This window comes from Panicum virgatum, chromosome 2N, assembly GCF_016808335.1.
Source record: "Panicum virgatum strain AP13 chromosome 2N, P.virgatum_v5, whole genome shotgun sequence".
NCBI lineage: Eukaryota > Viridiplantae > Streptophyta > Magnoliopsida > Poales > Poaceae > Panicum > Panicum virgatum.
This window is the reverse complement of record NC_053146.1, coordinates 14340352-14353325: the sequence shown is the minus strand read 5'-3', so window position 1 is coordinate 14353325 and position 12974 is coordinate 14340352. Positions and strand designations below refer to the sequence as shown.

Below are 12974 nucleotides of genomic sequence, written 5' to 3'. Positions count from 1 at the left end.
TGAATATGACCAGGGTCCCGATGGATGACGGGCGGGTGGTACACCACCGGCTCGTCATGAGAGCGAGACGGTGGAGGTGGCGACGGCTCCGGAGGAGGTGGCGGCGGCGATGCTGGAGCCTCCGGAGCCGGAGTCGTGGCCGGTGCCGGCATTGAACGACGCTGGTACACCTGCACCGGCTGAGCGTAGCGCGCAGGTGCAGGAGGAGGCACCGGGGCCGCGAGTGGCACGATAGAAGGCACCTTGGCCACGCGTGACACAACAGAAGGCACCGGGGCCATGCGAGACGCAGCAGAGATCACCGGAGGCGGTGTCGGTGTACCAGGAAGACCTGCAGAAAAAGGACAGACAGACAAAGGTGGCTGAACCACCGGGTCAGGCGAAAATAGGGACTCCAACTCGGGGTCAGGGGAAGGTGTAGAGGAGGTAGAGTAGGGGAAATCCGACTCGTCAAACATAACGTGTCGGGAGATGAGGACCCGGTGAGAGGTGAGGTCAAAGCATCACTACTCCTTGTGGTCAGGGGAGTAACCAAGAAACACACAACGAGTCAAGCGGGGTGCCAACTTGTGAGGAGCAGTAGCGGAGATGTTAGGATAACATGCACACCCGAAGACACAAAGGTGGTCGTAGCTGGGAGGGGTACCGAAAAAAGCATGGTGTGGAGTGGGAGCAGGAGAAGCTGTGGACGGAAGGCAGTTAAGCAACTAGGTGGTAGTGTGGAGACTCTCAGCCCAGAAGCGGGGAGGCAGAGAGGCCTGGATCAAAAAGGTGCGCATGACATCATTCGTCGTGCGAATCATCCGCTCAGCCTTGCCGTTCTGAGGAGAGGTATACGGACAAGACATGCGCAGCTGAACACCCCGAGAGAGGAAGAAAGAACGGGAGGTGGAGTTGTCGAACTCACGCCCGTTGTCACACTGGATGACCTTAATGGTGAGGCCGAACTGAGTGGACACCCAGGCAAAGAAGTGGAGGAGGGTGGGAAAGGTCTCAGACTTGGCGCACAAAGAAAAAATCCAAGAGTAATGAGAGAAATCATTAACCACCACTAGATAGTATTTATAACCAGAAATGCTGGGTACAGGAGAAGTCCACATGTCACAATGAACAAGATCAAAGGCATGCGTCGCATGCGAAGAAGAAAAAGAAAAAAGGAAGTCTAACATGACGACCAAGCTGGCACGCATGACAGAGGTGCTCAGCAGGAGCCCTAGTACAAGAAACATCGGTACTACGACTAAGCTGAGCCAAAACATCGCGGCCGGGGTGACCAAGCCAGCGGTGCCAGGTGGTAGAAGACGGCGTCGCGGCAAAGGCAGCAAACGAAGAGGAAGTCGAAGGCAAAGCAGCGGAAGCAGGAATACGAAGGGTGTAAAGGGGCCCCGAGCTGTCACATCAGAGAAGCGGACGCCGAAAAGCCGAATCCTTCACAGTAAGACTAGAGGAGTCAAATTCGATGGAACAAGAGTTGTCAGCAGTAAACTGGCGAATGGAAAGAAGATTATGAATCATCTGAGGAGCAACAAGAACATTGGGGAGACGGAAAGAACCAGGAGCAGAACCCACAGTGGTGACAGGAAGATAGGACCCATCACCAACCATGATGGAAGAAGGACACGAGGGATGTGGGGGTCGGACAGAAGAGAGAATACTGGCATCTGGGGTGGTGTGGAAGAAGGCACCCGAGTCGGCGATCCACTCAGTGCTGACCGGCGGTGTCAGCCCCATGGTGCTGAAGGATTGCGCCATCGCGGCCTGGTCCCACCCCCCAGCTAGGTCGGTGGTTGGCTGGGCTGAGCGGGTAGAGTCCAGGACGGCGCGAACAGGGGAGCAGCACCGGTGAACATGGCCGCCGGCTGCTGTGGGCGAGAGTCCCTCCTAACCCGGGAACGGCCACATCGAGATGCGCCCTGACCATGGGTTGTTGAAAGATGGCCAGGGCGTACCTCCAGGGGCAGGGCAGGAGAAGGACCTGGAGCCGGAGTCGGCGTGCCCCGACGACCCCCACCAGAACCACCGTACTAGCGCCACCAGAAGCAGAGCCACCAGTACCACCACCACCACGTCCCCCTCACCGACGACGTCCTGCACGCCCCACCCCCGGTTTGCCCGGTGGGAGGAGCACCAAGGAGGGAGGTGGCTGGTGAGACGGAGGAAGCCGGTGGAGCAGCCACGAGCGCGGTGGCAGAGGACGAGGACGAGCCGGTCACGGGACCCCTGGTGATCTCCTCGAGAACGAGGTCGTCCCAGACCTACAGGAATGAGGGAAAGGGCCTCTGGCGGGTGATCCATGTCCGCAGGTGGTCATAGGTGGAGTTGAGACCCCGCAGGACATTGAGCACCAAGACCCGGTTGGGCACTGGGCACCCGAGGTCGTGAAGAGCATCAGCCATGCCCTTCATCTTCCTACAGAACTCACCAACGGAGAGGTCCTCCTGCTCGAAGGTGCGGAAGGACGCGTCGAGCTGGAGAGCGCAGAACTCAGCGTTGCCGAGGAACTGCCCCTCGAGCGCCAGCCAGGCCTGTCGTGCGGTGCCGCCGTGAGTCCTGACGATGTCCTGCAGATCTAGGGAGATGGTCCCAAAGATTCATGACATGGCGACACTGTCGAGGCGCAGCCACACCACGTCCCGCGCCTCGACTAGCGTGTCGAGGAGGACGTGGTCGTCGAGGGCGTAGCGGCGGAGGGCGAGAAGGACCTGGACCCGCCAGCGCTCGTAGGAGGAGGAAGTAGGGTCGAGGAGGACGGAGACCAGGGCCTTGATGTTTTGGACACCGGCGGCATGGAGGTGAAGCTGGGCGACCATGGGATCAGTCGGGTCGGGCCGGGGTCCAGAACTTGAGGGCGGAGCCTGGTGAGAAGAAGAGGCGGCGTGTTCGGCAAAGAAGACGACGGGCTGCTGGCCGGAGGAGAGGAGGACGTAGTGCTCCGCCTCGGCGACCCGGCGAGCAAGAGCATCGGCCGCGGTGCGCTCGTGCTCCCAGGCGATGGCAGCCATGCGGACCCGCTCCTGAGCCGCCGCAGCCTCGGACTTGGCGGCAAGGAGGGCCGCGGCCAGAGTGGCGTCGGCCGGAGTAGCTCCGGTGACGAGGGCCGGCATCCCGCGGAAGGTGGCGGCGGCGAACGGCGCGTCCACGGGGGGCATACCCAGCCCGTGCCAGGGAGGAGGGACAACGGCCGCGCCCCCCGCACCCGCGGCCATGGCGGCTGCAGCAGCAGCGGCGGCGGCAGTGCCCGCGCCAGCACCCACTCCCCCCCGCCCCCAGCGGCGGCGGCGGCCGCGCCCCCCGTGCCCAGACCGAGAGGAGGAGCAGCGGGGGCGGGCAGAGGCGGCGGCGGCGGCGGATCCGCGCCCGCAGGGGCGAGCAGAGGCGGCGGCGCGCCCGCTGCAGCCGCAAGGGTGGCGGCGGGCCGCCAGGGGCCGCACGTGCCGGTAGCGGCCGCAGTAGCAGGAGAGGAGGAGAGGCTGGAGGGGGTTAGCGCCGGCGGCCGGCTAGCCATGGCGGCGGCGGCAGGTGAGAGGAAGAGAGAGAGGCTAACCTAAGCTGATACAATGCTAGAGAATTATCTTCATTGTATTTCTCCAAACCCTAGAAGGGTGGGCTATATAATAGTCTATACATTGACCTCTAGATGGGCCAAACACATATACACCAACATGTGGGGCGATGCAATGTGCGTACCTCCTTTTTTTTTCAAGTGTTTTCCCAAGCCAGCAGGGTGTTCACTTTGCAAGGCAGAAAGAATGGGAGAAAAGATGCTGTGTTCAAGCTTGAATCAAGAAAAATAAGCAAGGAGAGGAGGCCGGGCAGTCTTTGGAGTGAAAAAGGAATTGAAAGGGCGAGGGAATTAGTAAATTTCAGAAACAATAGCACAGAAGCACAAATAATACTGCTCACACGCTTGTTGCGACTGGAATCTGTTACCTTGTACAGGGTACGCAGCTGCAGTTAAACAGCAACCGTAAAAAGTACATGCACCTGGTTACTATTCAAGGCAAGACGATGTAAAAATCACTACACGATCAGGTTTCAGGTGAGTGCACAGGAGCATACCATCTTCCATATAATTGAGCGCAGGAACTTAATTTGTTCCAACGTTTGTAAATGTTTATCCAAGTTTTTGTAGTCCTTTTGTTTCATCATACAAAGCAATAGCACGATACAGAATGTCACAGGTTCCTTTGACAATTGACATTGCTATGATACAAGAAGTTCCTAACATGCTGCTGGTCGTCCATGCCAATATCTACAGATTGGCACAGTGGGTAAAATTACTCGGAATTTCTTACATCTGCGCCTAGAAATGGACGGAATAACCTGGATGATCCAAAACAGCCCATTAAACATCTCCTCGACTATCTTTGTGCATAGCGATCAATTAGCGCCTTTGCTGCCTCTGGGGCAAAGAATTTCGCCTGCATGGAAGGTCAAGTCATACATTGCAATACCAAGACATTTGATTCTATTGACTGTTCCCTTTTATATCCATCCCAGCTCACTTTTACACCTTATAGCCAGTTTGGATAAGGTGGAGAATGCTTTCGGATTTTTTGGATTTAATTCTAGTTGACCAAGTCTTATGGATTTGGATCAAGATCGCCTATCCAAACAGCCTTTGGTGGCATACAAAGGTACAGTCGGCCTATGGCCTTGCAGTTGCAGGACCATAACCAAACATGTTGATCCCTATCCTTGATAGATATCATTCTTTCTACTGACAAAATATGATAGAACTACATCTAGTATTGTAAAGAATTCTCGATGTCATACCACGAAGGAAAATTGTACCTGAATAAACATTCTTTCTGCATCACCTGATTTACCATTTTCCTTCAGTATAATTCCCTACAAATGGATAACAACAGAACAGTTATAATTGCTTGGTGTATAAGAATTTCACTGATATCAATATGGTCTTTGCTTGGCATTGGTTTGTAACAGAAACAATAATCTGTGAAGAAGACAGTACTGCAAAACTAAAGTACTCAAATCCAAGAGCTGACTCAAGGTTTGCATTAGATTTAGATACATATTCATTTTGCTAAATTTGGTTATAGATTAGCATTCAAATCTATTGGGATAATTAAGATCATTCCTGACCTTCGATCGTTACTGTGCTAAAAAGATTTACTCAAACTCCTAGATATAGCATAAATCCCCTAGCAATTTTATCAATACCTTCGCTAAATAACCACGGAAGTCTTCAGGATGTTCATTGATCAATTTATCGTAGACGGAAACAGCGTCACTGATATGGCCCCAGTCAGAATAAGCCTTCCCTAAAAGCAAGTCAACCTGTGATAGAATTTGAAAAGAACATTGCAGTTAAGTGTAAGTTCCCCTATTAAATATCAATTACACAACTCATACTGACTAAAGTGTAAGTTCTCCTGTACATCAATTACACAAATCACACTGTAGTCACAAGGATTACACAGTAAACAAGCATTCTGACCTTGTGACTGATCTAACACATAAACACTCACATGAAAAAGTTAAGAAACAAATCCTTTTGTCTAACATCAGTCAAAAATTATGGTGTCATACATGAGTTTGGTTTTCCGTTGCAATACACAAGGGTTTGGCTAGTTTTTTTTTTTTTTAATGAAAGCATAGGTGATAAGAGAACATACTATGCTACCAGAAAACACTTACTTGGATGGGGTCAATATCTTGAGGCTTCTGGACACCATTGTCATTTGCAGCCTCCAAATCAGCAAGTCGTGTTTGACTCTTTTCATTCAATTTTTGACGGCATGACAGAATTATATCAACTGCCTTCAGAAATTTGGGCATGTATTAATTTATGGAAAATGGCATATGTTTTTTTTGATTGAAGTAATCAATCAAACTAGAATTGAAATTTGCAGAACTATAATCATTCAGTAGAGTTATTTTTCTGAACAGATAATAGAAGTATTGAGAAAACAATAGGTTGAGCTTTAGTGTTCCAATCTGAAGCTTACTATATTAAAATATTCTTGTCATAGGTTAGAAAGATGTCTTGTAAGCAGTGTACACACAGAGAGCATTTATTTACAGCCCCTGAATTATTGCCAATGTTAGATTTCCAACACCAACCCTTAATGCCAGAAACAGACAACGCCCCTCACGTATGAGGACCCAGCACACTGCACCCAGTCAAATTCAGCTTTCATCCTAAGCGGCACTGAAATGGACGTGTCTGAAACTCGAAAAATAGCCAGACGGGTTGGTAGTGTTGCAAGACTGTCGGTAAGGTACCCTCTCAACATGTCATGAGCTTCAGTGTCAATATTGAGGCAGGTTGATGACGGAGGAAGAAGCAAATGGAGAAGGAACACAGCGGAAAAAAAAGGGATAGAAACTGATACTTAGCAGCTGACTTGGTGGTCCATTATATTTTTACTGGATGATTTGTTGGATGAAATCTAGAAGACTAGAACCATCAATACTTAGGATAGGAACCCAGTTGTATCAGAAGCCAGGAGAAGAGATTATTCACCCAGTTTCAATAGTGATAAGTGTAAATGTAACATGTCTGGTACTGCAGATCCAGATAGAAAAGTGGATTTTGGCCATAGTAAAGCGGTACAATTGAGTTTCAGCTCTAACCAAGGCATCTCCTCAACATAATTTATTTAGGCCTAGTTATTGACTCACTAGTAATTACAGAAAGATTTTCATGTCAATGCTTCAAAGGATATGTAGTCCACTAATAACTGTCCCACAAGGTGAAAATTGAAATGTTTTTGTAGAATTATTGTGATGCTAAATAGAGAATTACAAACCTGATCTGGCTTCTTAGCAGCAAGTAATGCATTTGTCAGGCCACGGAGAACTTCAAAGTCAATATTGTCTGATGACTGTTTCAGAAATGATAGTACGAGAATAGCCAAGTGTTATTGAAAATGGAGCAGTATATATATTTATAAAACAAGAGTGCATGGGATACAAGTGCATACAGATTTACTTACAGATAAAGCGCTTCTGTATGATGACGAACTCCCTTCATAATCCTTGAGCTCAAACTTTACTTCACCTAATAAACGGTATGCTTCTGCTTTATCGGGGATTACCTATATCAGGATAAATAATTTCATAAGCTTGACAGACTATCTAAATGACAACAAGGAGAGAACAATTAGTGTACCTTAACTAGCTTCTCAAGAAACATTGATGCCTTCTCATACTCACCTAGTTCAACCAATGATACTGCCGCACCCTGTGCAGCCATATGAAAAATGAATATGCATAAGATGGAACAAGAAAAGTAGAAATTAAATAATAAAAAATCTCAAGAAAAATTAAGTATTTAAATGGATGTTATCAAAATTTATTCAAATGCATGCTGTCATTCTGAAAATTTCCTTTCAGACATACTAATCTCAACCAGAAAAACCAATGCTGCTCTAGATACCACCCAAGCCATTTGTGTGTCTAGAATGCTCTTAATGGGGACCCCGCATCTAGCTGGCAGCTGGCACCTTCCAAAGCATCAGTGTTATTGTTTTTCTGCGGACTTTGCTGAAGTTGTGCAAGGTGAAATGGAGCAGTTTATGGTGAAATCTAGAAGGGCAGATGTCACAAATATTTCTATCTTTTTATTGCAATGACACGTAGATCTCCTGTGTGTACAAGGGAAAAGAAATGAAATAGTTAATTATTATGAAGGTGGCGAAATTTGCAGTCATGGATTGTTGAATGCGCTTGTCAGAAGGAAAGAACCTCCCGAAAGCTTACTGCAACTGAGTTGTAACAACCATGTCCCCCACCCCCCACCCCCGGCACACACTCCCAATTCCCAACTGCTACTTGCAGTCATGCTGAGTTATAACCTGATGCCATTGCATCACGAATTAGATGATCTTCCATGCCCTTCATTGAATCAAAGTAACAGTTCTATTAGAGAGAATCTGAACATGAACGAATCATTGAGTAACTGTGTTCTGTTCACATCTTAATGGCTATGACAACTATTTATCTACTATGGAGTACTACAATTCAATAAGTCATAAGGATAACAGTTCACCTCAAGAGCAGTAGGGTCATTAGTTGACTTGCTCAGTGTTGCTTCAAAACCTTGTAGTTCACTCTAGTAAGAAAAACTGACAATATCATAATATGATAACAAATTATCAAAAAGCAAACGGAATAACAATTCAAAGGAATACAGTTCTTTGGTCCTTCAACTCTAAAACAATCATATCATCAGAAGCAAAACACAGCAGTACTGCACATTCAGAAATAGTGCAATACCTGAGAACTTAAGGGGCGACAGTACAGACTTTTAAATAGCCCTAGACTCATGCTATTCTCCTTGATACTCAGCTATATGTCATTTAGAGTTTAATCATTTTGTCCCCTGCGGTATCTTACCTGAACAATATTATAGTTCAGGTGAACAGCTGATAGAAAAATAAAACACCACCATCATTGAAAATATTATATATTCATGGATATTACCTTTTAATTAATGTATTTCCTTTTTCACATTCAAGTAAACAAACGAAACCTACAATATTTGGGGAAAATGGTTACCTTAAATTTTGCTTCTTCCTCTTGAGAAAGCTTTTGTTTAACTACTGCACTTTCTTTGCTAGGGCTCACACTGACAGGAGGAATATAGGAGTTACATGAAGTCACAACATGCGCAAGAAAATATTTATTTACATGTGTATCTATATTCTATTCCATTACTACAATCACATGCTGGTTGCCATAGCCCATAGGAACCATTGCCCTTCCCTTTCTGTCCTCATGCAAATCATCCAGTTTTGACTTTAAAAGAAAAAACAACTGAGGTTTTAATAGTAGGTCAAACATTAGACTGAGGCTGGAGCTTTCAATCAACAATTTCGAATTTTCAAGTTCAGAAATTTGACTTCAGTTGCAATTTTGAAAACTTTTATTAGAGCATCCCAGGTTCATAATCCTTGTTCAGAACATTCACCAAATAAGAAACATGACTTGAATGTGTAGCAGAATATTATAATAACACCCTAAGATATTCAACAAGGACAGAACACCAGCTATATAATGAATTGAACTATTTTAGCAAGTGAAAATTGCTGCATAGAAAATGTGTAGCAGAACATTATCCGCACAAATAAGAAAATTAATATGAAATGCAAAGGCTATGGAGAGAACGGCGATGAAGGAACAGACTATTGGTCGCCCATTTGTGTAGTAGATGAAGATTTACCTTCCATAAGGAAGGAAATCCCCAAAAGCGAAGACTAGTCCAAAGACAACAACTGCAACGCCAATTCCGACCTACTGAGAGAATTCTGATAAACATATGATCTGAAGATTAATTAATACAAGAAACATGAGAAAGTCCATAAAACAAATACTAACCCTTGTACCAAAGCCAATTGTGCTTTTATCAGACTCAATTGGAGCATCATAATCAATAGCTTGATAATCTTTGTTCTCTTCAGCTTTCTTTTTCTCAAGTGCAGACCTATACAGAACATAAAAAAAGAGCACAAACAACCGAGCTGAGAACACCAGAAACTGCTAGAGTAGAACAATGCTTACATGCATTATACCAAACAATACATTTTCAGCACCTATTTAGTAACTACGGGTGTAGCTATTATCACAAGCTAGCACCTATGATGCAAATTAAGATATATTATCCAAATTGCATTGATGTACACATGCCTTCAAGTAAGGAATGTTTCTGAATAAGTCATATAAACTGAATAAGTTTCCAATTGAACCTCAAAGATACAAAGAGGCATTATTCATATGGACGTCTAGGCAGAACTGGAACAGGTGCAGTCCAAGCCTTGACAATACAAAGGTCAGACATCCAAGAGCACAGCATGCCACAGTGGGAGTTGCTAAATGTGGAAAATCAAGCAAATACCTCACATGATTATTTTATATTTTGTAATAAATTAGCCAAGCGTTCTGAGTCCCATTTATACATTGTCAATAATCAGAAACATTTCTACTTATATATATCAAGAAAGAGCAAAATTATCTGTAATAAATTAGATGAGCATTATGAGTCCCATATATAAACCATCAAGAATGACTGAATGAGCAAATATTTGTACTTATATATTCTAAAAATAGCTAGTACTCTAGCTTTAGAACTTAATCCTATGACAAGTGAACCTTCTTTTAAGTTTTCACTGGATGTAGCATAATGATTGATGATATATGTTATTACCTTCTAACTGCTTCCACTTTTTGCAGAAATTGCTTATCCATGACTTGTTTACCAGATCTGTTTTCACTTCCAGTTCTTAATTCTGGCACCCCTAAGAACAATGAGTGACCACATATTGAGAAATACAGCTGGTAAAAGCAAAATTAGGTGCGTTCAGCATAGAGAAAACGGGGAAATAGGTAAGGTAACAAAAATTAGACATGTCTACCAAACATCAAAGTTAAAAGCAGAAACACGGTTTCAAATCTTAATGGCTGACCTTCGGTAAATTACCATGTTTGTGGAGCTGCATTTACAGATGCATATGCACAGCACATGGGTACATAAAAAAATATCAAGGATAACCAACAGCTTTGCGAAACATTTGCCTGAAATACTAGCGAATTCAAGTACACTAAACCTAAGTCAATGAGATACAAACACATGATAAAACAAGCAACGATGATTGTAGTCATTGTTCCTATAAGCTAAATGAAAAAAAAGGGAGATAAACCAACACATATAAAGGATCTTACAACTTAGTGGTTCAGGATAATGGAAAAAAAAGGTCTCGTGATCAATGAATGCAGAATACAGTAAGGGAATAATCCAAGTGAGTCAATCAACAATTGTATCATCCTGTCTAGATCTGGCCAATAAGACGGATAAGATAGAGCCTGAATGAACTTTTGTCAGTGATCAAATACTTTTGCAATTTCAGGAAAAACTTAGTCATCACGAGGATAATGCAGAGAAAAGCGCAGGTGTGCAAGAGCACTTATTAGCAAGGGACACTAAAGTACCGCAGTACATGAAGTTAACTGAAAATTGAAGTCAACTTACATTGGTCCATGTTCTTTGGAGTTCCAGATATTACCTTGCTGCATAAAAAGAAAAGTTTTGATAACTAATGAAATAAATAATGTTATATGTGTATAAAAAAACAACATAGCACTACTTTAAAGTTCTAAAAAAATATATGAGCAAGTAACATCATTAGTTCCACGCTTCGAGCAAACGGATTTGATCAGCAAGTTTCTCAAATCCTTCCTTAGTCAGAGGATTCGAACAACAGACTATAACCAAAAAATTAAATACTAATACCATTAAACAAAAAAATAAAAATTCTGGATCTAGATGCATGATTCACTTATCTATCACATAACCATCTGAGCTGTAGCAAAATATAAGACACATTTTTTCTGAAAAGAAAATAATGTGCTAATCATCAAACCATAAAGTTCCTGATAAGAATAGACTTTGTTTCTAATGCGAAGAAAATAAATCCTATAATAGAATGCCCAAGGTGAGTTACCTTGGTTCCACCACAACATCTTTTGGCCTCCTCTTGCTTTTAATCTGGGAGAAAAGAGAAGGCATAACAGACCATCAGAGACTCCAATTCCTTCAGATACAATGCAAGTTGGCCTTCCTAATTACTGGACAAGATGTACAACTTCATCACTGAAATTTAACGGGATTAAGAATCTCTACTCTCTAGTAGTGTTGGAAGATGGTTTCATTTCTGTCTTTGCTCTCAAACTAGTGCTTGTCAGGCGTGTAGTATGCTGCAGATGGAAGGAAATAGGGAGGGAAATGTAGCATTGAAGCTGCCTACTTTTCTCTTGTTAGTCGAATCCGCGCCAAAGCCACGCCCATTGGCAGCAAAGCATTGAAAACTGAATGCCTTGTGGGTTCCATGGAGAGCCATATTTGAACCAAATATTTTGATATCAGCACTATGTCTAAACTGTTGCGCCCATCCCTGCAATGTAGTCATATTGTGATGTTCAGTGACGTGCTTATCGCATCAATAAAGTACGGAAAATCCAAAATCGAAAGGCTTGAGAAAACAACAATTCATTCCTAAGTTTATACGCAATATAATCCTTACGACATCTAATCATGATCAGAATAAAAACTTGTGCCCCTCCATTACACGAGAAGGCTCGCATTCTAATCTCAAAAAAGGAAAGAAAAAAAAACAAGGAGAAAAATAGACCTGCTACTTGTAAAACAAACGAAACAAAAATAAGCCTGGCGGGAAGGAAGAAGAGAGGAGGGTTCGGATACCAGTGCCGGGAGACCGGCGGCGCCCATCGGCGCGCTGCGCAAGGGCGCCGGCGTCGTTGGGCAACCGGAAGCGGAGTATTCTTTCTTTTTTTTTTCTCTCACCCTGCGAAAAAATTGAGCCGGCAAGCGGATAATGGAACTGGAGGAAATCAGGAAGCGGTTGGAGCGCCGCACGAGCGCAGCTTTCGCCCGCCGTTTGTCCGGCCATCGTTTATCCAGCCGTCCATTGTGAATTCGTGATCCAACTGTGTCAGCTCGGCTCGCGCATCGCGGCTCTCGACTGCTTTGCCGGAGGCGCAGCCAGGCCCAGCCGCAGCGGCGGCGCTGTGCGTGCTGAGCCGAGGCCGGCGGGCGAGAGGAGAGGGCGCCGCCAGGCCAGCGCACGCTAGCAGGCCGGCGCGGCTCACCTGCCTGGTCGAGGCAGCCCAGCTCGTGGAGAGCACCAGCGGCCCGGGGCGGGTGACGCGGCCCATCGGGGCACGGCCGGCCAGCACGCCTAGAACCAGCGGCACGGCAGGCCGCCCAGCCCAGCCAGGTGAGCCAATGGGAGAGTGCGCTGCACGGGCAGGCCGGATCAGGGCCAGCATCCAGCAGGCCGACAGCATCAGGCAGCCCAGCAGGCCGACAGCATCAGGTGGCCCGCGACCACCATTCGCAGGTGAGCATCAGGTGGCCCGTGAGCACCATTCGGATTAGTGTAGGCCGGCAGCTTATTTTTTATTTACTCCTGTGAAATGTGATTTTCATTCAA

General features: G+C 45.6%; 1 protein-coding gene across 3 annotated transcripts; it reads right to left on the bottom strand.

The window, feature by feature from the left end:
* Nucleotides 1-4033: 4033 nt before the first annotated feature.
* On the bottom strand, nt 4034-12548 carry LOC120659841. 3 transcript variants are annotated; one of them, XM_039938094.1, is made up of 16 exons: nt 12224-12548; nt 11769-11915; nt 11466-11509; nt 10994-11031; nt 10172-10262; nt 9346-9451; nt 9191-9261; nt 8527-8596; nt 8018-8080; nt 7139-7210; nt 6963-7064; nt 6777-6851; nt 5662-5784; nt 5185-5301; nt 4795-4851; nt 4034-4421 (listed from the first exon to the last, which is right to left on the bottom strand). In XM_039938094.1, exons 1-16 carry the CDS (start codon nt 12248-12250, stop codon nt 4362-4364), a joined length of 1263 nt encoding a protein of 420 aa, XP_039794028.1. In that variant the 5' UTR covers nt 12251-12548; the 3' UTR covers nt 4034-4361. The 3 variants fall into 3 exon arrangements, with proteins under 3 accessions (XP_039794028.1, XP_039794026.1, XP_039794027.1); XM_039938092.1 differs by having other exon boundaries at nt 10973-11031; nt 12224-12398; XM_039938093.1 differs by having other exon boundaries at nt 10172-10299; nt 11028-11031; nt 12224-12398.
* Nucleotides 12549-12974: the final 426 nt, after the last annotated feature.